This window comes from Microtus pennsylvanicus, chromosome 20 (genome assembly GCF_037038515.1).
Source record: "Microtus pennsylvanicus isolate mMicPen1 chromosome 20, mMicPen1.hap1, whole genome shotgun sequence".
Classification (NCBI taxonomy): domain Eukaryota; kingdom Metazoa; phylum Chordata; class Mammalia; order Rodentia; family Cricetidae; genus Microtus; species Microtus pennsylvanicus.
Window position 1 is genome coordinate 10,675,738 of NC_134598.1, and position 24,243 is coordinate 10,699,980.

The following is a 24,243-nucleotide window of genomic DNA, read 5'->3' on the forward strand; positions in this document are numbered from 1 at the left end:
TTGAACCAGGTCCTATGCAACAGCAACAAGTGCTTTACACTGCTGAGCCATCTCCCCACTATCTTTTCATGTTTAGGTTACAGCTCCAATTCAGAAACTAATATGCAAACGAGTCCTAGGAAAATGCAAAAATATTGCATAGCATTTCCAACAGCTCAGCTATGCCATTCCTCTTCCAGTCTCAAGAAACTCCAAGAGAGATCCTCAGACCACACCAGTGCACACAGGAACGATAGAAGTCCTATGTGAAGCCGGGCGATGGTGGCGCACGCCTTTAATCCCAGCACTCGGGAGGCAGAGGCAGGCGGATCTCTGTGAGTTCGAGACCAGCCTGGTCTATAGAGCTAGTTCCAGGACAGGCTCCAAAGCCACAGAGAAACCCTGTCTCGAAAAAGCAAAAAAAAAAAGAAAGAGAAGTCCTATGTGATAGGTTATCATGTCTTTGAGCGGGAACAGTTCACAAAACAAAGGTTATTTTCCAAATTGGTTCTTCAGGTGTCCAAGAAAAGGTTAGAGAAAATAATGAGGTGCCATTAATAAGATGGGGAGGAAGGTATGTCAGAGGTTCCATAGTATCTCACTGGGTTCTTTCTTCCCAGTTTTTGTTTGTTTGTTTGCAAGATAGGGTACCTGTGTAGCCCTGGCTGTCCTGAAACTTGCTCTGCAGACCAGGTTATCCTCGAACTCAAGAGATCTGCCTGCCTCCTGAGTGTTGGGATTAAACGTGCCCGTGCCCACCACCGCCCGGCTTCCTTCCTGATTTTGTTTCAGGCAGACAAATGGTAAAAACAAAGCAAGAGTCCAGTGCACTTTCTTTTTTTCCTTTTTTACTTACATTAAATACATCGATAAATCAGCAGTTGCATTCTGTTACCACGATTGTTATGTTAGAAGGAGAGGGAAAGAAAGGCAAATGCTTTCTTAGGAAAAAAATGAAGGCAAAAAAAAAAAAAAAGATGACTCCTCCCCCCAAAAAATTGATCAAAAGAAAAAAGATAACAGGAGGACGGGTAGAGAACAACAAGAACCCTCAAGCCCAACAGAGCTCAAATGAAGGCAAAAGAGCTGGTAGGAGTAGATAGAGGGGAGGCAGCAGCCAGGCCCGGAGGCTAAGGCCAACACTGTTCCTAAGAGAGGGAGGGAAGGAGGGAGGAGAAAAGCCCAGGGAATTGTTCTCCCAGCCCCTAGGCAATGAAACACCTTCACTCTTGTCCTCCACCCACCCCCACCCCCCACCGAGACTGCAGAGAAGATTTAGCCACCCCAGAGTCTCCAGATGCACCTGGTGCTTTGGAGGATTCACGGGTTCTAGGAAAAGTTGGAGACTTATGTGTGTTTCAGGGCTGTGAGAACTAAGGCTGCCCTTGGAAAATAAAGAGAATTGAAGCCTAAGTAGAAGACCCTGAGCAGGGTCCTTGAGAATCTTGGCTTCATGGAGGATTCCTCAGCAAAGGTAGTCTGTCAGCCAAGGGACAGAAAGGCTCTAACTCTAAGTTACTGTGGTCTTTCCTTTCTTCTGCAAATTTCCCAAAAATTCTGGCTAACACACAAAACAAATGAATTCCCTCTTGCCTTGATGGCTTCCCACAGACACCCTAAAACACCTAAGGAAGGATGTAGAGGCTAGAGACTTCGGAAGGACCACGCCCTCTGATGACACAAGGCAGCTGTGAGGCACCTTCAGTTCTAGCTGCGCCTGTCATAGGACAAGTGGCCTCTGTGGCAGGAGCCTCTAGTGGTGCACGGATTAAGTAAGAGTTGGGGGTGGGTGAAGGAGGAACTAACTCAAGATACTAAGAAAAAAGGGGCAGCAGGGGACAGAACGGCCTGTACAGTGGGAGTAAAGACTAAGTATTTACAGGGAAGTAGAAAAGACACGGTGAGATATAGCAAGGTGAATATGAACCCTGGGAAGATAAGACACTCCCTTTGCCTGACCCTCTTTCACTCCACTACCATGGCCCATGCTGTCTGAGGCCACTCCGCAGCTGTTCAGACAGAGGCATGAATCGGTCAGAGGAGGCTAGCAGTGGAGACTGGGCTCGAGTAGCTGCTACTGTTACTGTTTTCTATAGTGCCCCCCAAACCTCATACATTGTACATTCCATTTAATTAAAAAGGTTGAAGGATAGGTAAATCAATCAAAACCCCCGTAAAACATGTATGCTCACTGAACTACCATCAATTAAAGTGCAAACTGCAGGGGCATGGCGTCTGGGGCGAAGGCCATGTCAAGGCCAGGGTAGGGAAATGCCTATGTATAACCAGAGGATGGGTACCAGAAACTGGTACCTCCCCCAATTACTCACAGCAGAGCTAAGGGTGCAGGCAACCAGTGAAGATTCTTTGGAGCACTCGGAGGTCCAATCCCCACACTGGAGTGGGGGTGAGTGGGTGAGGGAAAACAGCTTTGGGATGAGTTCCAGAGCCACAGATGACACTGCATCTCAACCTTTATCCAATCAGCTAATTCAACTCCCAGACGGGGCCTGCAGGTTTCCCTCCCTATCTCACTCCTACCTAGGAACACCGTCCACCAGTCCAACTGATGGGTGCTGCAGTGTCTCACAGACAAGAAACTCCTACCAGATAAATAAACAAGTATTTCCTTACTCCTTCCTGCTCTGAGCCTTACCGTCCCTGCAGGGCCCTTAATGTAACTAAAATTACACTGTCTCCCTTCTCAGTCCCTGGTTTACCTTTCATCATCTTGGGAAGAGGAGGAAACAGGATCAAGGACAGGGAGTGATGAGAGGTGGGACAGGGAAGAGGCAGGAGACAAAAGTCTTCCCTGAAACGCGGGAAGAACACAGTGGGGGAGTAACAATGAGGAGGCCACTGTCTTGCACCTAGAATACAAAGTGAAGAAAGTTTGTTTTGGAAGGAAGGTCCTGGGGAGATCTGACCCCCAAACCCCAGAGTAGGGCATAGTGGTGGCAACAGCTGCCTGGTGTTGGTTGCTGAAGCATTAAAAAGTGCCATGACAGAGCTGTCAGGTGCAGCCCTTGGGAGCCGGGGCTCAGTGTGCTGTTGCCGTGGGGCTGTGTGCTGAGGGGTGGGGATGGAGGTTATGTCTTAGCTCTCGTGCTAACTCCACACTTGTTTGCTGCTAGCCACCCTCAGTTGCTACAACACTGGCTCTTGTTCTGCTGGGACTGCTCATGAAGATCCACGCCTCGACTCCGGCCTGCTGCACCCCCCAGATTCTGGGGTTCACTCTTTGGCAACTTCTTTGCTAAAAATAAGAGAATGGAACAAAGCAAGATTAAATAATCACCTGAAGAGGACGCAAGTACTTGCAGACCTTACTAACACAGGGAGCTAAGGCTGCAGAGGATGGAAGTTATTAGAGGAAACGAAGCTGTTTCTACAGCTGGAGATTTTCTTGCTTGATGGTGCTGGGGTGCGAACCCACTGCTGTCTCTGACCTTGGCTTCTCTCACTCTGTAGTCCAGACTAGCTTCAAACTTTTGATCCTGTTTTAGCCTCCCAGATGGCAGGATTACAGGTGTACACCACCACACCACTTTTAATTTTTGTCCCCCCCCCCCCCCCCCCGCAAGACAGGGTTTCCTGTAGCTTTGGAGCCTGCCCTGGAACTAGCTCTTACAGACCAGACTGGCCTTGAACTCAGAGATCCACCTACCTCTGCCACCCAAGGGCTAGGATTAAAGGCGTGCACCATCACGGCTGGCTTTGGTTTCTTTTTATTATGTTTTAAACTATGTGTATGAACAGGTGCCCTCAAAAGCCAGAGCTGTTGTACCCCCTGAAGTTTGAATTACAGGTGGTTTTGGCTACCTGATTTTGGTGCTTGCAAACCCACATCATTAAGAATACAAGAGCAAAGGCTGGAGAGATGGCTCAGAGGTTAAGAGCACTGGCTGTTCTTCCAGAGGTCCTGAGTTCAATTCCCAGCAACCACATGGTGGGGCTCACAACCATCTCTAATGAAACCTGGTGCCCTCTTCTGGCCTGCAGCATACATGCTGAGTTTGAGGCCAGCCTGGTCTACAGAACAAGTTCCAGGAGAGGCTCCAAAGCTACAGAGAGAAACCCCGTCTCAAAAAAACAAAAACAAGCAAACAAAAAACAACAAAAAACAGAGAATGTATTCTTAACCACTGAGCCATCTCTCTGACCCACTTTCTGTTTTTTAAGCAAGGTCTCATGTAGCCAGGTTGGCCTCAAACTCAGCATGCCCTTGATCCCTTGTCTCCATTCCCAAGAATTATGATTATGGGTGTGTTTCACCTGTCTTCACAAACAGCTTAGGCTGCAATCTTTCTGCTCCAGCCCGCTGCCCCAAATGAGACTGCGTGCATGCACTACCATGCCAGCTTGAAGGGTTTTGATTTACCTTTTCCCCTTCTTTTCTTTTGTTTTTTTGAGTCAGGGTTTTTCTGTGTTGCCCTGGCTTTCTTAGAACTTGCTCTGTAGACCAGGCTGGCTTTAAACTCATAGAGATCTGCCTGCCTCTGCCTCCTGAGTGCTGGGATAGGCATGTACCACCACTGCCCGGATTTTCTTTTTTTCTTTTGAGAAAAGTTTAAACACATAGCTAGCTCTGGCTGGCCTAGTATTTTTTTTCTTTTTATTTCCTGAGATATGGTCTCTCTGGCTGTCCTGGAATTAATTACATAGGCCAAGATGGCCTTGAACTCAAGTACACACCACTGTGACAATCTCCAGCCCCGCACCTACAGTGATCTATACAACCCCCTAGCCTTGGTCTGGTTAAGGGCAGCTTTACATAATAGACAAGGAGAGACGGAAGACTTCGGGTCACTCTGCCCTTACCTATTGCCAGGAAGAGATCATTCACGTTCATAGCAGTCTTAGCTGAAGTCTCCATAAATAATAAGCTGTTGTCATCTGCATATGCCTGAGCCTCCTAAAAGGACAAAAGTAGTATTGCTTTCTCATTCTCATGCAGTACTCTAGAGTGAGGGAATACTTTTCATTTCTCCACTTAAAGCCTTTTTCTACCAGTTGGCCCCAGCCCATAATATCATAATGATTTCCCTCAACATAAACCCACTAAGTTCAACAAAGAGATGTCAGGAACCTGTGTGTGTAGATAACGTTCAGATGTGTCCACATGTATAGGTCAGAGGTTAACTTTGGACATGTTCCTCAATTGCTTTTCATCTTGTTTTTTCGGTTTACTGTTTCTATGCATGTAGTACATGTGTGCATATGTTTGTACATACAGGCCTGATTCCTATGCTGTACTGGTGGAGGTCAGAGTCAACGATGGAGTTGGTTCTCTCCTTCCACCTTCATGCGGGTTCCAGGGATCGAACTGAGGCCTCCAGGCTTGCAACTTTTCCCGATAGACTTCTTACCAGTTCCCACCTTATTATATTGTTTTTGGTTTTTGATACAGGGTTTCTCTGTGTAACAGCCTTGGCTGTCCTGGAACTTACTCTGTAGAACAGGCTGGCCTCAGACTCAGATATCCGCCTGCCTCTGCCTCCCCAGAGCTGGGATTAAAGGTGTGAGCCACCACCGCCCAGCACTTTATTAGTGTTTAAGACGACATCTCTCACTGAACTAGAAACTGACTGTTTTGGCTCGAGTAGCTGCCAGCCAGCCCCTGCGATACTCCACTCTTCATATCCCTAGCACTGAGACTACAGGCATGTGCTACCTTACCAAGCCTTTTTCATGTGGGTTCTGGGATCCCCAAGTCCTCAGCTGGGCCACACAAGCACTGTACAACTGGAACCACCTCCCCAGTGTAAGGAGTTCTCGTTATGGAGAAGGGTGAACTGATAGGAATCTGTGGGTTATGGCATGTCAATACGTCCTTACCACAAATTTAACTGCTCCCTTCTTCCTGTTTTTACCCTGGTCACTACAAGTGAAATTTCCTTACCCCTCTGATCTGCAATCTTCTAACTCTTCTAAAATCTTCTGGCTGCCGTTATGGCCACAGTGTTGCTGTATTTAATGTGGTGCACAACTAGGAAGCGGAACAATGAGTGCCTCGCGTGACTTTTCAAGAGTATGGTGTGTGTTAGGGAGGGGCTCTGTGGACCATCTTACTTCATACTCCACCATGCGCTTGTTGGCAAGGTCAGCTTTGTTCCCTGCCAAGGCAATAACAATGCTAGGGCTGGCTTGTCGCTGCAGTTCCTTTACCCATGTCTTTGCCCGGGCAAAAGTTTCCTAGGAAAACATGAGAGAGAGAATGAGCTGGAATGAGTGCTGATCCACAATTGCCACCTTCAAAACCCAGTCTCACAACTCTCCCCAGGTGCCCTTCCCGCTCTCGCTCACATCACTGCCACTCAGTCTCCCAGGTGCCCTTCCTGCTCAGTCTCCTCCTTCCCGCTCTCGCTCACCTCCTCTGGTTGACTACTTGGAAACATACTCAGTACTTTTATTGTGCTATTTCAAGAACCTGTTTCTTCTCCCCCACCTAATTTAATTTCTACAAGTAAGTCTTCTCGATAAACAATCTTCTCAGTCCACTTACCTGATTAGTAATATCATAAACCACAATTGCAGCCTGGGCACCCCTGTAGTACATAGGGGCTAGGCTGTGGTATCGCTCCTGCCCAGCCGTGTCCCAGATCTCAAACTTGACTGTTGTGTCATCTAGACACACAGACTGGGTAAGGAAGGCCGCTATGAAGAAGAAAATAAAGAAGCTGTAAGTGGGAGGATGGATGGGAAGATCCTACAGTTCCCACCCAGGTTCGTCAATTACAGGCCTAGTGTTGTGTGTGTGTGTGTGTGTTGGAACAGAACTAAGATGGCCTCTCAACATTTGTTGGCAAAGGCAGGAGTGTCAGGAGTTCAGGTTATACTGGGGTATTTAACAAGTGTGAGGTCAGTCTGGGCCAAGGTCTCAGTGTGTAGCTCTTGGAACTGATTAAGGCTGGCCTTGAAGTCAAAGGGATTTGCCTGCTTCTGCTTCCTGAATGCTGGGATTAAATACAAACACAAAAGGGCTTAGCAGCAGAGAACACCGCTATTCTTCCAGAGGACCTGAGGTTCAATCCCAGCAACCACATGGCTCTAGTCCAAGGGATCTGATTCTCTTCTGTCTCCACAGACACTGCATCCACGTGGTATACAGGTGAAACACTCATACACATAAAAATAAATCCTAAGAGAAGTTTTCTAGCTAAGAAATGGAGAATATGGCGCGCTGCGAGGGACAGAGAATATATTTGGCACTTGCATAGTCATCCATATTCTACCCTTTTGTTGTTTATTTATTTTTTAAGACAGGGTTTTTCTGTAGCTCAGTCTTGGAACTCACTCTGTAGACCAGGCTGGTCTCAAACTCACAGAGATCCGCCTGCCTCTGCCTCCTGAGTGCTGGGATTAAGGTGTGCACCACCGGCACCCAGCTGTTCTAGCTTTAAGGGGCTGAGAAATAATGAAGTGCTAGGCGGAGGGTGGTCCAGCACTCCTTAGGCAGAGGCAGGCAGATCTCTGAGTTCCAGGACAGTCAGGGCTATAAAGAAACCCTGTAATAAAAGTAATAACTTAAGGGGCTGAAGAGATGGCTCAGTGGTTAAGAGCATTGCCTGTTCTTCCAAAGGTCCTGAGTTCAATTCCCAGCAACCACATGGTGGCTCACAACCATCTGTAAAGAGGTCTGGTGCCCTCTTCTGGCCTGCAGACATGCACACAGACAGAATATTGTATGCATAATAAATAAATAAATTTAAAAAAAAGTAATAACTTAAGAAGAGTGAGAATATTTTCAGGGCATGACACACCTGTTCTAGCACTTGGGAGGTGGAGGGAGGAGGACCAGGAAAACAATAGCATTCATGCTACACCAGTCTAGGCTACACGAGTCCCACAACACTTTAAAGCTTGAGGGCAGGTGCTAGGACAGTCCTCTCCTTCACCTTTACAGGGGTTCTAGGGACTGAACTGTCCTCAGCTTAGCACAGTAAGTACCTTTAGCTTCTAAGCCATCTCACTGGCCCATATTCTCCCCCCCCCCCCCGCCCCCCAGTAAAAATGGCAATTTTTCTTTTTTGAGACAGGGTTTCTCTGTAGCTTTGGAGCCTCTCCTAGAACTTGCTCTTGTAGACCAGGCTGGCCTCAAACTCAGAAAGATCTGCCTGCCTCTGCCTCCGGACTGCTGGGATTAAAGGCATGCACCACCACTGCCCGGCCGGAAATTTTTCTTTTCTAAAATAGTTTACCACTTATTTGTGTGTCTATGACAGGTGTGTGCATTTGAATGCAGACACCTACATGAATCAGAAGCGTGGGAGACCCCGGGCTGGAATTACAGGTGGGTGCGAGCTGCCCACCTGATATGGACACTGGGGATTCAGGTCCTCTGAAAGAACCACAAGCTCACCTAATCACTGAGACATCTCTGGCTTCCCAAGAATATTTTTTAGAAGGGGTTCTAATACAGATTTTGCAAGGTTACTAAGTAAGAGTGGTGTTGTTTAAGAACATGTTGGGTTTATCAAAAGATTCATCTGATTACATATTTGATCACGAATTACTGTTCCAAAACAGAAAAATCAATTTTGATGGGATGGTGCTGAGGCTGTGCATGCTGTAATCTTAGTCCTTCTTTGCAGTCAGGGTCTTGTTTGTAATGCAGATTGATCTGGAACTCACTCTATTACAAGTGTTGAACTTGGATTCTCCCTCTTTAGCCTACCAGGGAGCTAGGATTACAGGCCTAAGTCTTTTGCTCTTAAAGGTTTTATTTTAAGCAGGCAGTGGTCTTTAATCCCAGCACTTGGGAGGCAGAGGCAGGCGGATCTCTGTGAGTTCGAGACCAGCCTGGGCTACAAGAGCTAGTTCCAGGACAGGCTCCAAAGTTACATAGAGAAATTCTGCCTCGAAAATCAAAAAACAAACAAAATAAGGGTTTTATTTCAAATTATGTATATGTTTCTAAAATACCTATGTTTATAAATGACATGTATTGTGTGGGCAGTGCTAGTGTCTGAGGAGAACTAGGGTGACAGGTGGTTGTGAGCCACCTGAGAAAGGCTTGTTCAGAACCAAACCTGGTCTGTTCCCAGTGTGTCTCTGCCCATTACGTGCACCCCCCCCCCCCGACCCCCGGCCAAGAAAAGTGTGTACTTTTAACTTCTCAGTCACCTCTCAAGTCCCTGAGACTTGACATAGGGTCTTGTTAGGTAGTCTCAGGCTAATCTGGAACTTGAAGCAGTCCCCCACCTTGGCTTCCAAAGTGTTCCCATGTCAGCCTGCTCTATTTCTATCTCGTGACGTCACTCAATGGAGCTTCACCGAGCTGGGCAGTGGTGGTGCACACCTTTAATCCCAGCATTTGGGAGGCAGAGGGAGGAGGATCTCTGTGAGTTCGAGGCTAGCCTGGGCTACAAAGAGAGTTATAGGACAGGACTACACAGGGAAACCTTGTCTAGAAATCTAGAAAAACCAACCAACCAACTAAATAAATAAAAGGGAGCAGGAGAAAGGGTAAGACGGCAGGAATGTCACTGGCCTTTGTCGTCTGGCAGCAACCTTCTTGGCTTGGGTCTCTTGAGAACTATGATTGGAGGCATTAGCTACAGGCTCAGCTTTTAATTTGCAATTTATTTATTTATTTTGAGACAGGGTCTCTTTACATAGCTCCGACTATCGTGGAACTCACTATGTAGTCCAAACTGGCCTGAAACACACAGAGATCTGCTTACTTCTGCCTCCTGAGTGCAGGGATTAAAGGCATCTGCCACCATGCTTGACCTAATTTTTTTTTTTTTAATTGTCACAGGGCCTCATGTAAGCCAGGCTGGCCTCAAACTCTAGACTGCTAAGGATCATCTTGAATACCTAATCTTTCTACAAGGTTTTCATTTCTGAGATTCCCTTCAAGCCCACTCAGTACTGAGCCTTCATTAGACACTCACCTCCAATGGTCCTTTCAAGCCCACTAAGTACTGAACCTTCATTAGACACTCACCTCCAATGGTCCTTTCAAGCCCACTCTGTACTGAACCTTCATTAGACACTCACCTCCAATGGTCCCTTCAAGCCCCACTCAGTACTGAGCCTTCATTAGACACTCACCTCCAATGGTCCTTTCAAGCCCACTCAGTACCGAGCCTTCATTAGACACTCACCTCCAATGGTCCTTTCAAGCCCACTCAGTACCGAGCCTTCATTAGACACTCACCTCCAATGGTACTTTCAAGCCCCACTCAGTACTGAGCCTTCATTAGACACTCACCTCCAATGGTCCTTTCAAGCCCACTCAGTACCGAGCCTTCATTAGACACTCACCTCCAATGGTACTTTCAAGCCCACTCAGTACTGAGCCTTCATTAGACACTCACCTCCAATGGTCCTTTCAAGCCCACTCAGTACCGAGCCTTCATTAGACACTCACCTCCAATGGTCCTTTCAAGCCCACTCAGTACCGAGCCTTCATTAGACACTCACCTCCAATGGTCCTTTCAAGCCCACTCAGTACCGAGCCTTCATTAGACACTCACCTCCAATGGTCCTTTCAAGCCCACTCAGTACCGAGCCTTCATTAGACACTCACCTCCAATGGTACTTTCAAGCCCCACTCAGTACTGAGCCTTCATTAGACACTCACCTCCAATGGTACTTTCAAGCCCACTCAGTACTGAGCCTTCATTAGACACTCACCTCCAATGGTCCTTTCAAGCCCACTCAGTACCGAGCCTTCATTAGACACTCACCTCCAATGGTACTTTCAAGCCCACTCAGTACCGAGCCTTCATTAGACACTCACCTCCAATGGTCCTTTCAAGCTCACTCAGTACTGAACCTTCATTAGACACTCACCTCCAATGGTCCTTTCAAGCCCACTCAGTACCGAGCCTTCATTAGACACTCACCTCCAATGGTCCTTTCAAGCCCACTCAGTACCGAGCCTTCATTAGACACTCACCTCCAATGGTACTTTCCTGGTATTCGTGGAACTGCCCTTTGACAAAGCGTAACACCAGGCTAGATTTCCCCACTGCAGACTCTCCCAGCAGGACCAGTTTGAACTGGCATATTTTGCTGGCCTGGGGCTGCCCATTGGGCCTGGCTGTACTTCTGCTAGTCATATCCAGGTTGTCCAAGCAGGAAAGGGTAGAGGGAGGGGGATGCCACAGAGCGGCAAAGGGGGAGGGGAAGGGGAGGGACTTCAGGCTTCAACAGTCCTGTAAGGAAAAAAGTAAATAAAATTAGACACAGGATCATTTAAACTGCAGTCACTTCTTTTCCTCTTAGCATTGTTTGTTTGTTTTTGTTTTTTGTTGAGACAGGGTTTCTCTGTGTAGCCCTAGCTGTCCTAGAATTCACTCTTGTAGACCATGTTGGCCTCGAACTCACAGAGATCCACCTGCCTCTGCCTCCTGAGTGCTGGGATTAAAGGTGTACACCAGCACTGCCCAGCTTTTTTGTTTTGTTTTATGAAATGGTCTAAAAACTTTGGCCTATAGCCCAGGTGGGTTTGAACCGGGGATAGAGGCAGGAGCCACCACACTCAACAGGGTTTCTCTGACAGTATCTAGACAGCTCAGGGCGACTTTCTAATCTTTCTGCCTTTACCTCCCTTAAGTGCGAGAATTGCAGGCCCACATGCTCCCCATGTCCAGCTTACTTTGGTTTTCTGATATAGGATCCACTGCATAGCCTTGGCTGGCCTGGAACTCACTATGTAGACCAGGCTGGCCCTGACATTACTGTGACCTCCCTGCCCCTGCCTCTGAGTGTTGTAATCACAGGTGTGTGAAGTCACTTCATTTCCCTGTTCCTACAGCTTAGCTCTGGTTGCACTTCTGATTAAGGTCCTCCACAGCTGACATTCAGTAGTAGGTGTGGGAGACGGAGACATTCAGGGCACTGAGGCAGGAGAATCAGCATTACTGAGGCCAGGGCAGTCCCACACTCCACTATCATCATCATACAAAGAACTGCATCTGCAATCAAGACTGCTCTACCAGAGTGTGACTGGCAAGGGAGCCGGAATGGTCACGGAAGAGTTTTTAATTCCCTAACCATGTCTTCAGATATTTTTCTGAGTCACAGTAAATCCATCAAACTTTTGTTGGCCTGTCCAACCACAGGCACACCAGACATGCAGTATGCCACGGGTTTTCGCCTGTTTGACCACAGGTACACCAGACACCCAATATGCCATGGGTCCCCCCCCCCCTCCCAAGACAGGGTTTCTCTGTGCAACAGCCCGAAGCTGTCCTGGAGCTCACTCTGTAGACCAGGCTAGTCTTGAACTCACAGAGGTATGCTTGCCTCTGCCTCCCCAAGTGCTGGGATTAAAGGCGTGTACCACCCCCATCTGGTTCTGGGGATTTTCACAAGCTGGACAAGTATTTCACTATTGGGGTATATCCTCACTCTAGTTGTTTTAGATAGGATCTCACTATATAGTTAGTGTGGTGCTTATTATGTAGCCTAGGCTGGCCTCCATCTATGGGATTTCAGGTGTGGACCACCACACCTTGATTTTTTTTAGTAACTTGATTATATGCATATACATTTAATATTTACACATATACTAATTATTATTATATCCCTGCAAAGCACCCAAGATCTGAAAGAGATACATACATGATGGGGGAGAGTCTTCTGTTTTGTGTTAATTTCATTGGTTAAATAAAGAGACTGCCTTGGCCCTGATAGGATAGAAAATTAGGTAGGTGGAGTAGACAGAATGCTGGGAGAAAGAAGCCAAGGCAGGCAGTCGCCATGATTCTCCCACCCAACACAGCCGCAGGTTAAGATCTTCCCTGGTAAGCCACCTCGTGGGCTACACAGATTATTAGAAATGGGTTAGATCAATATATAAGAGCTAGCCAATAAGAGGCTAGAACTAATGGGCCAGGCAGTGTTTTTTTTTTTTTTTTTTTTTTTTTTTGATTTTTTCGAGCAGGGTTTCTCTGTAGTTTCTGGTGCCTGTCCTGGAACTAGCTCTTGTAGACCAGGCTGGCCTCGAACTCACAGAGATCCGCCTGCCTCTGCCTCCCGAGTGCTGGGATTAAAGGCGTGCGCCCCCACCGCCCGGCAGGCAGTGTTTAAAAGAATACAGTTTCCGTGTAATTATTTCGGGTATAAAGTTAGCCGTGTGGGCAGCTGGGTGCCAGGAACGTAGCCCGCCGCTCCTATTACAACACATACAAATCAAGGGGAAAAGGTAAAAATGAAATTATACAGAGGGTTGAGAGGGTAATCTACGGAAATGACAATTACTAATCCTGATACACAGTATTATTAACGTTTTTTAAATCGACAGGCATGGTGACACACACCTTTAATCCCAGTGCCCGGGAGACAGAGGCAGGAGGATCTGTGAGTTTGAGGCCAGCCTGATCTACAAATAAGAGTTCCAGTACAGCCAGAGCTGTTACACACAGAAGCCCTGTCTCGAAACACCAAAGTTTTCAAATCACTTATTTTGTGTGTGTGCTGTGTGGCGGTCAGGAGACAATTTACATGATTATCTCTCTCCTTCTACCACATGGGTTCAGGGACTGAACGCAGGCTGCCTGGCTCTGAGCAGGGTCTTTACCTGCTAAGCCTCGTCACCCTCCTCACACTCTGGTGGATGCAGCGCTGCACATTTGGGAGCAGAGGCAGGTGGCTCTGAGTCTGAGGCCAGCCTGGTCTGCACAGCAAGTTCCCAATTAGTCTGGCTTTCACATGTGTATGTGTGCACACCTATACACGTGTACACACTTAAAACACACACAGCACACACCATTAACTGTCCCAAGAAACCTGAAAATGATCACTGTAAATCAGAATTAGTCTGCTTCTTAAACAACTGTGCAGTCTTTCTCAAACTGGGGGCTGTACACCAACAGATATATCCCCACAGCAATGTCTAGGTGACATATCCCCCAACACACACACACACCAGGGAAAAGTTCCCAGTTAAAGTATATGATCCAAGGGGAAGAACATTAAGCCTCAATGTTACCTTTTTAAATATGGAAACACGAGCAGTAAAACAGGTGAATTCTTATAGCCACAGACAGATGCATCACTCTGGCCCTGGGAAACAGCCGGAGCATGGGGGAGAGCGGGGAGAAGAGTCATAAGAACGCTTGGGTTGCAGAGCCTTATTATCCCAGAGACCGAAGTCAAGCAATAGCTCACTTAGAAACAGGTCAGCAAACTTTCTTGCTCCTAAGCAACCTGGGGTTGTTGGAAATTAATAACTATGGAGTTAGAAAAGACCACCCCTCACTTCAATAGGTGACCTCAGCCATCTGTTCATTTTTGCTCTTCACTGTAACTGACGGGCAACCCAAACTATAAACCATCATTAATCTCATCGTGATTATAAAAAACACCATTCTTAAATGCAATAACTAGACTCAAAGATCAGAGGTGTAGAACTGAAATGGATGTGTAGGATTCAAGTTCAGCATGGTCACACATGCCTACAATCCTAGGATTTGGGAGTCTGAGGCAAGAGAATGAGACTGAAGCTCGCCTAGACTACACAATGAGACCCTGTGTAATGGGGAGATGGCTAACACTGGTTGCTCTTCCAGAGGACCCCGGTTTAATTCCCAGCATCTACACTGTGGCTCTATAACTCCAATCCTAGGGAAACCAACACCCTCCTGCCTCTGAGGGCACTGTACACACGGGATACAAAGACATGCAGACAGAACACCCAAGAAATATAGCCAAAAATAAAGGTTAAATTTTTTTAAATTAAAAAAACAAACAATCCCAGCACTCGGGAGGCAGAGGCAGGCGGATCTCTGTGAGTTCGAGACCAGCCTGGTCTACAAGAGCTAGTTCCAGGACAGGCTTCAAAGCTACAGAGAAACCCTGTCTTGAAAAACCAAAAAAAAACAAAAAAAAAAAAAACAAACAGCTGGGCAGAGTGGCACACGCCTTTAATCCCAGCCCTTAGAAGGCAGAAGCAGGTGGATCTCTGTGAGTTTGAAACCAGCCTGGTCTACAAGGCAAGTGCCAGGACAGGTTCCAAAGCTACACAGAGAAACCCTGTCTCGAAAAGCCAGAAACAAAACAACAAATAACAATAATAAAAACCGAAACCTAGCTCTTTGGCCTCGGCGGCAGAAGCAAGATGACGAAAGGAACGTCATCCTTCGGAAAGCATCGCAACAAGACGCACACGTTGTGCCGCTGCTGTGGCTCTAAGGCCTACCACCTTCAGAAGTCTACCTGTGGCAAATGCGGCTACCCTGCCAAGCGCAAGAGAAAGTATAACTGGAGTGCCAAGGCTAAGAGACGAAACACTACCAGGACTGGGCGGATGAGGCACCTAAAAATTGTCTACCGAAGATTCAGGCATGGATTCCGTGAAGGGACAACTCCTAAACCCAAGAGGGCAGCTGTTGCAGCATCCAGTTCATCTTGAGGATTTCAATCTGTCATAAAATAAATGTTCTGGTTTCCAAACAAACAAACAAACAAACAAACAAAACCAAAAAAACCGAAACCTAAAACAACCAAACATTTGGGGCCCGAGAAGTGGCTCAGCTGATCTTCAAGAGGATTCAAGTTCAGTTCTTAGCACCCATGTTAAGTGGTTCATAACTACCTGTAAGTCCAATTGTCCAATTTCAGGTGATCCAATGCCCCTATCCTCCATGGGAACACACACACACACACACATAATATATATATATATACACACACATATATATATACTAAAAAATATATTTTAAAAAATTCAATTTTCTTTTCTTTCTTTAGTTGTTTGTTTAGTTTTAGTTATATATATATAAACTAAAAAAATTCAATTGATTTCCTTTTCTTTCTTTAGTTGTTTGTTTTTTTAAGTAAGGGCCTAATGTAGCCCAGGCTGGAATTCATAATCCTCTATTTTCTCAAGTGCAAGGACTCTAGATGGGGCACCAGGCCCCATCATCAATTCAACTGATTGCTTATTCTGCTAATTTTTGTTTTTTTAAAAAAGTCTCATTATAGCCTCAGATGGGCTGAAACTCGCTTTGTACACCATGCTAGCCTCAAACTCAGATCCTAGTATCTTTGTGTCCCATCCCACATGCGTGAGCCCCTCCCCTGCACTCCAGCATGGAGTTAAAGGTGTGCACCACAGGTGTGAGCCCCTCCCCTGCACTCCAGTGATGGAGTTAAAGGTGTGCACCACAGGTGTGAGCCCCTCCCCTGCACTCCAGCATGGAGTTAAAGGTGTGCACCACATGCACCTCCACACCTGGCTTTTTTTTGTGTGTGTTTCAGTGTTTTGCCTGCATGTATGTATACCGTATGTATTCCTAGTGCCTCAGAACTGGAATTATAGAGCTGTGAGCTTGGAACTGAACCTGGGTCCTCTGCTAGGAACCGCTGAGCTGTCTTCCCTATTTATTTTGAGTGGGGATCTTATTATGTAGCCCAATTGCTCTACCTCACGCTGCACCACCATTCCCAGTTTTTTGTTATTTCTAGAGTTGACAATGGGAAAATGATCCACTTAAAGGCAAAGAAAAAAAGTGAGTGCTTTGGCTGTAACAAGTCATCCACCAACCTCCATCCTCCTCCTACACAGTTAAAAGTGAGGAGTCCCTCTTAAAGAACAAGTCCTGGGGGCATTGCCTGCTCTTCCAAAGGTCCTGAGTTCAATTCCCAGCAACCTCATGGTGGCTCACAACCATCTGTAATGAGGTCTGGTGCCCTCTTCTGGCGTGCAGTCATACACACAGACAGAATACTGTATACATAATAAATAAATATATATATATAAAAAGAACAAGTCCTGGAAAGGACTGTTCAGTCTAGGTGTCAGGCGCTGCCTGCTTGGACCTCCAAACAAGCTCTCAAGGTCTGAAGGCAAAAAGTAAACCAAAGCACAGCCGCAGGTGTTATCTTTATCACCTTCAAGCCTGAGGCCATTCCTCCCTTTCACTTTCAGTGCAGTTGAGCAGGGCCTCCTGGGTCAAGCAGTTAATCCAGCACTCAGGGACAAAACCACCAGGAAACAAGAGTTCCTGGTACGTGGCCGCCAGACTCTACTCAGTCCAAAATACCAGCCCTGTAAGTCAGTCACGCAGGTCAGAGCCAATCCATACATCAGATAGTCCATCTCCACTTTGCAAGTAAGGAGATTGAGGCTCATAAAATTAGTCAATTTATCAGGTATTAAGGTATAGTCAGCCAGGCCGGGCGGTGGTGGCGCACGCCTTTAATCCCAGCACTCGGGAGGCAGAGGCAGGCGGATCTCTGTGAGTTCGAGGCCAGCCTGGTCTACAAGAGCTAGTTCCAGGACAGGAACCAAAAAGCTATGGAGAAACCTTGTCTGAAAATTAAAAAAATAAAATAAAATGTATAGTCAGCCAGGCTGGGGAGCAGTAGCTCACGTCTTTAATCATAGCATTCAGGAAGCAGAAGCAGACAGAACTCTGTGGCCAGCCGGATCTACAAACTGAGTTCCAGGGCAGTCAGAGCTGTTTATAAAGAGAAACCATCTCAAGACAGGCAGTGGTGGCATATGCCTTTAATGACAGCAGGCAGATCTCTGTGAGTTTGAGGCCAACCTGGTCAGTCTACAAGAGTTAGTTCTAGGATAGTCTCCAAATACAGAAATCCTGTCTTGAAAAACAAAACTAGGGCTGGAGAGATGGCTCAGAGGTTAAGAGCATTGCCTGCTCTTCCAAAGGTCCTGAGTTCAATTCCCGGCAATCACACGGTGGCTCACAACCATCTGTAATGAGATCTGATGCCCTCTTCTGGCCTGCCGGCAGACACACAGACAGAATATTGTATATATAATAAATAAATATGTAAAAAAAACAGAGAGAGACCATCTCTAAACTGTAAATAAGTACAGCAGCTATACAGAATTCTTGTTTCCTTTATAGCACTGCACTTTTTCCTTCCTTCCTTTTTCTTTTTTTCTGAGATAACGTTTGCCTGTGGCTGTGTATCCTAGGCTGGTCTTCAGTTCATAGCCCAGCAGCGGTGGCACCTGCCTTTAACTCCGGCACTCAGGAGGCAGAGGCAGGCAGAACTCATCTCTGAGTCTGGTCTGCAGAGTAGGACAGCCAGGGCTATAGAGAAACCCTGTCTGGAAGAACACCAGAAAACACGCATGGGTCTCTGCCTTCTATGTGCCGGGATACAGAGATGTGCCGCCACACTCAGCCTCCTCCACTGTATTTTGTTTTAAACATTTGTGGAGACAAGACAGTCTTATTCTTGTTATCATCCTGTCCCAGCTGCCCAGATCCTGGGATTATAGATGCAAATCACCTACCCAGCTCTACTGAACTTTCTGTTGTTGTTGTTGAAGACAGGGTTTCTCTTTGGCTTTGGCTGACCTGGAAATCACTTTGTAGAACCAGCTGGCTTCAAACTTAGACTTGCTTGTCTCTGCCTTCCAAGTGCTGGGATTAAAGTCACCTCCAGGCCAGCCTCTACTGTACCTGTACACATGCATGCATATGGTGACAGAGGACAACCTGAGATGTCTCTCCAGCACTGTCAATTGGCTTTTTGAAACAGGGTTTCTCACTGGCTTACCAATTAGGCTAGGCTGGATGGATAGCCAGTGAGCCTCAGGAACCTGCCTCTCTATACCTCTCTAGTGCTGGGATTACAACTGTATACCAGTTTTGTTTTTGTTTTTACATGGGTGTTAGGGACCAAAATCAAGTCTTCAAAAGCATGCTTCCCACTGAGCTATCTCCCCAATGCCTCCACTGTACTTCTCAAGGAATCAGGAAATGCTTAACTTTGGAGAGGGCACCAAAATACAAATATTAGTGTACACTGGATAAAGCTTCTGTCTCGATGAAACTCAAAACAAGCTAGGAAAGCAGGCTTTCCCTAGGATCTGGTCTCACACTGTTCCTATAGGACGAGAACTACTCCTGTGTTACCGGATCTTGACCAAGCCCTGCCTGGATAGTTGGCAAAGGGAAAACTGTGGCAATCTGTAGGAGCTGGTGATCTCTGGGGTCAGTGTGAGCTTTTCTAAAGGATGATGGAACATAAGCCAACAGATACCCTCATTTCTCTTCCAACTTGGTTCAGACCCAAATCACCAAAATCTTGAGCTGAGATTTGCACTACTTAGCTGAGCTCTTTACTTCTGCTGGGTCAACATTATCCAGTGAGTCACTGCTCAAGAGTTCTACCTCCTCCAGCCTCCCCCTTGTACTTGTTCAAAAGGCAAAAAGCATGCTTATCGCTTATCAGCATGGTAGTACTAACTCCCTATTATTGACCTGGGAAAGATTGGAATGCCATTCCTTAATTTGTCTGCCTAGCAAACACCTAACTTACAGGGTTGAGTATAAATGTCACCGGTGACACTGTGTAATTATCTTTTTTTTTAAAATATTTATTTATTTATTATGTATACAATATTCTGTCTGTGTGTATGCCTGCAGGCCAGAAGAGGGCACCAGACCCCTCTACAGATGGTTGTGAGCCACCATGTGGTTGCTGGGAACTGAACTCAGGACCTTTGGAAGAGCAGGCAATTCTCTTAACCTCTGAGCCATCTCTCCAGCCCTGTGTAATTATCTTCTGACTACAGCAAAATTCTTCATTGCTCTAGAGTCCCAAGGAAAAGCTAAGAGCTGGGCAGTGGTGGCGCACACCTTTAATCCCGGCACTCAGAAGGCAGAGGAGGCAGATCTCTGTGAGTTTGAGGCCAGCCTGGTCCACAAAGTGAGTTCCAGGGGAGCTAGGGCTGTTTCTCTGTTACACAGAAAAACCCTGTCTTAAAAAACCAAAAAAGAAAGAAGAAAGGCTAAGTTAGACCAAGACTGAGGGGCTGAAGAGATAGCTAAGCATTAGTAGCACCACTGCCTTTTGCAGAACTTGGTTATTACAACTATAACTCCAATTTTAAGGGATATAAGCTGTTTTGTCCTTCAGAGGCACCAGCTAGGCTTGTAGTAAACATACGTACACGTAGGTAAAAGACCCATACACATAAAATAAAAATAGGTGAATTTCTAAAAGTTAGGCTTCCCTAGGCAGTAAATTCAAAACCAGTGTGGGCAACTTATCTCAAAGCAAAAAGTTTAAAAAATTTTAAATAAGTGAAGCCAAGAGCTGGAAATATAGCTCAGTGGTACAGCACGGTTAACATGCTGTATTCTACTCTACTAACTCTTTACTGTTCAAACACATACACACACGTGTGCCTATGGTAATAGAGCATGTACACATTATAAATATGTATCTAATAATATACTTACACATATTTTTAAAAGGAAGGTACAATTGTATTTCATTAAAAATCTTTTAAACATTTGTTGTATATGTGTGCACGTGTGTGTGTGTGTGCCTGAATGTCACAGGACATTTGTGGAGGTCAGAGGACGATTTCTGGGAGTTGCGTGTTCCCCTTCCATAGGGTGGGTCCTGGGACAAATGCCCTTTCCATCACATCGACTTACAATCCATTTGCTCTGCTAAGCCACTAACTTCTCAAAGAGTCGGATTTAAAAAAATTTATGTCACCATAAATCTTCAGAGCAGTAGTAGTTGTTCCTAAGTACTCCTGAAATCAAGGGCAAAGTGATCCTTCCCAACCCTCAGTGCCACCCGAAGAGACCGCAGCTCAGCTTAGGGACTGCGGGCAGGCTTCAGAAACAGTGCTTTTCTTAGGATAGAGGAACCCCACCTGCAAGGTGTACTGTTGTAATTCTCATGGGCTAACTGCTTTTCCTGTCTCACAGGCCTAATCGCACCCAGTGTGTCTTTATAACACTGAAGCAACTCCTAGTGCCCCAAAACAAAGCTCTCTCTCTCTCTTTTTTTTTTTTAAGTTCTGAGTCAGTATACCTGTGTTTATCCGTGGCCCTGAGAAACAAATTTAGGAACAAAAGTCATACCACCATACAGCCATGTACCCACAACCCTTAAACAAAAACTACATTCTAGCCCAGAAATCAACCTTTCCTGTCTGGGAGACTCCTTTCTCACTTCAGTTACTGTTCAGTGAATGGCTGAATCTCTCCTGAGATATTCTTGGGAGGTAGGATATCATGTGTGGCTTCAGAGCACCCTCCCTCCCAGACAGCCACGGCACTTCCTTGCTGTCCACTGCTCCACACTGCAGTTACATTTGGCTTCACGCATACGAGGCATCTACACCACTGACCCCTTCCCACCGGAAATGCCTTAGGATTTGGAAGCAAGCAAATTTCTATCAACACACACTGACAAGGAAAACACAAAGGAGTAATCTCTGTGCTAAAGCAAAGTAAGAGAAGATACAGGACATGATTTCAAGAGCAACAAGAAAAAGCCCTCTTCTCCAAACACACTGTTTGGACCCTTGACTTAAACCATCACCATCCCTCTGAGACAAAGGAGAGACAGCCCAGTGCTGTGACCATGTGAGGGGTTCAGTTCTCACACAAGCAGAGATGCTAATAACCGTCCCCAACAAAACTCTTTCCACGAATGTTGCTTTCCTGCCCATAAAAAAGTGTTGCTCATGTATCTGGGCAGTTTTCAGGCCACCCAGTGAACAACTGTGCATGCACTGAAGAAGGCAAATGATAACCCAGAGGACAACTCTACGTTGTTCTGAATTTGATAGAAGATGAGCTGCAGAAGAAACACAATAAATAACAGAGTTATCATCCAAAAGGAGAATACTGTGGAAAGAATGAGAGAAGAGAATTTAGGGAGAACATGAAGAAGAACCCTCTCTTTGGTGGTACATCGCTCAATAGGAAGATCAGTCTTATTTAATATCTCTAACTGCCCTCAATGAAATAAGCTACGTGTGCAAAGATTCAGATTTCGCATATTTCTGTAGAGCTTAAACATTTTGAAATATGTATATATTACTTTGGTAATTAAGAAATGTAGTGATACAAACTAGAGATATGGCTAAGTGGTTAAGGGCACTGGCTGCTCTTGCAGAGAACCTGCGACCTCAGTTCCCAGCACTCACATGGCAGCTCACAGTTGTCCATAACTCAGTTCCAGGATCCAATACCTTTTCTGACCTCTGAGGGCTCCTGCACACATGTGGTGTTCATACATACTCTGGTGTGTGTGTGCGCGCACATATATATGCAGGTGTACATATGTGTGTATATGCATATATATGTATGTGTATATATGTGCGCACACACACACATAAAAATAAAAAGATGTGCAGTGATAAATAGCATTAGTATAGGAAGGAAAGAGGAGGTAGGACCCTAAGGAGAAACCAACAGGGTCCGATGATATATGGAAAACTGACAGGTTGGTAGACCTCTCCCTCCTTCCCTTTCTCCACACACACACACACACACACACACACACACACACACACAAAATTTTAAAGTCATCTTCATTCTCTATAATCCTTTCCTAACTACCTCAGGGTTTGACCTCACTAGTTAATCACACAACAGTTCCCCCTGAAGAGGTGGACAAAGGAAAAGCTCCGATGCCAACTTTCTGGGAGGGAGCTTCTCAACTCTTCCCCCAAATCCCCTTAGGGATATCACCTCACAGTTCCAGGCCTGGAGAACCTCCATTAACTGTCTAGAAAATGCCCAAGCATTTCACAGAAACTTCAAAGAAGTTTCAACAAACATGGTCCATTTTTCTAGTGCCTGGAGATCCCTAAACCCCTTTCCACGCAGATGACAGAGTCCCCGATTCTAGGTCAAAGTTGAGAGTAGTCATCACAGACCACATTCAGAAGTGGGAAAGACTGGGCAAAGCACCCCAAGATTCTTAGTTCTTTCACAGTACATGCGATAGGAAAAACCAACCTAACAAACCAAAAAGACAGCAGATGCAGTAAAGACCAGCTATGAGGCCAGGGCAAACCAAAGTTGGGGGGAGGTAAACCTGGAGCTACTAGGAGCCAAGGAGAACAGGATTTTACCTGTCTTCATCCCTACTCCGGAAGTACCCCCAAACTTCAAATCATCACATCCAAATGCTAAAAGAACAAAAGAGTAAGGAATAAGGAACTCCAAGATTCAGGGTCTCTCCTCACCATCATTCCAGAAGTTCCCATAACTGATACCAGGCCCTGCTTCTACTTCCTTACTTTGCCGTTCTAGCTCAGTAATGCATTCTTCATTTACTGACAATCTTCCTTCACTGCGACCGGATCCCTCTCGGCAACACCGGAGCCGCTCAGTTCCCTTTTCAACAGCCACTTTTCCTGAAAAGATCGCCTCTCGCTCAGCTAAGAAGCCCCGACACCGGCCGCCTCTGGGGACCCAGCCTCAGCTCCCCTCGGGGCTGGGCGTAGCACTGACCCCTCCACACCTCCTGCCAAATGGGCTTCCCCTCCCTGGCTGCCGGGTCCCCGACCCAGTTCCTTCCTCCACACCGCGGAGCTCAGAGCACCAAGGCCGGCCCTGGTCCTCCCCGGCTCCGGTCCCCACGCCCGTGTCCCCCGAGCGGCCGCAGCCAGAAGCCAGCCGCCTCCCCGAGCGGAGGCTCGGCTCCAGCCCCGCCGATCACCTCCTCAGCGCCCCCCCTAGGCCTGCCGGGGCGGCCCCTGCTGCCCTGTCCAGGGGCCTGGCTAGCCCTGGCCCAGGCCCGAGTGGCCTCTGCCGCCGGCCAGGCTGCGCTCCTCTCCGGACCTCCGCCTCTGCCCTTGTGGGCTCCATCAGCTCGGTACCTGGGGCTCCGTCTCCCCCGTCGGGCCCGAGCCTGTGTGGAACAGACAAACAGCGGCTGCTCAACCAAACCTCCTGCCCCCTTCTCCTCCGCCTCCTCCTCGCAGGGCGAGGGCTCCAGCCAATCACAACACCGCCCGCCTCCTGGGGAAGGTGGGCTATATGCGCGCCCATCCGCCAATCTTCTGGAGAAAGGCGGGCTTTGGGGGCTCTCACCAACCAGTACAGTGAGAGACTTGACTGGCGGGGCCGCAGGCCAATACCTAGGCGAGAAGCCCTGAAGATGGACGGGATGAGGAACCATTAAAGAGAGGATCCTGAGAAAGAGGGCGGTGCAGCATTGACAGACATCTGTGCCAGCCAATAAGACCTCGACACCCGTGACACCCCTCCCCCGCCTTTTGACTCGTAAACATCTAATCAGGTGAGTGAAGGAGGCGGGTCAGAAGGAAATCTTAACCAGTGCCAGGGAATTTCCGAATTTGAGTGACAGGCAAAGCGAGCGCGAAAGAAGCCCTAGGAAGGCTTTCGGCCGGGTGTGGTTTCGCAAGCAGTCGAATCCCAGTTTTGGGAGGTGGAGGCAGGATGAGGAGTTCTAGCTCATCCTACTTCACCTAGGGAGTCTAAGGCTAGCCTGGGCTCCTTGAGACAAGGTCTCAGTTTAAGAGAAAAAGGAAAAAAAAAT

At 46.9% G+C, this 24,243-nt stretch overlaps 2 protein-coding genes across 5 annotated transcripts; one reads left to right on the forward strand and one right to left on the reverse strand.

Moving 5' to 3' along the window:
• Positions 1-805: 805 nt before the first annotated feature.
• Rab5b (RAB5B, member RAS oncogene family) lies at positions 806-23,679 on the reverse strand. Of its 4 annotated transcripts, XM_075954757.1 has the most exons (7): positions 22,979-23,090; positions 13,928-14,001; positions 10,889-11,147; positions 6,485-6,636; positions 6,052-6,174; positions 4,801-4,894; positions 806-3,235 (listed from the first exon to the last, which is right to left on the reverse strand). In XM_075954757.1, exons 3-7 carry the CDS (start codon positions 11,049-11,051, stop codon positions 3,120-3,122), a joined length of 648 nt encoding a protein of 215 aa, XP_075810872.1. In that variant the 5' UTR covers positions 11,052-11,147; positions 13,928-14,001; positions 22,979-23,090; the 3' UTR covers positions 806-3,119. The 4 variants fall into 4 exon arrangements, with proteins under 4 accessions (XP_075810872.1, XP_075810868.1, XP_075810869.1 ...); XM_075954753.1 differs by lacking the exons at positions 13,928-14,001; positions 22,979-23,090 and adding an exon at positions 23,561-23,679; XM_075954754.1 differs by lacking the exons at positions 13,928-14,001; positions 22,979-23,090 and adding an exon at positions 23,401-23,549.
• LOC142838971 (large ribosomal subunit protein eL37-like) lies at positions 15,044-15,402 on the forward strand. The gene has a single exon (XM_075954758.1). It carries the CDS (start codon positions 15,056-15,058, stop codon positions 15,347-15,349), a length of 294 nt encoding a protein of 97 aa, XP_075810873.1. The 5' UTR covers positions 15,044-15,055; the 3' UTR covers positions 15,350-15,402.
• Positions 23,680-24,243: the final 564 nt, after the last annotated feature.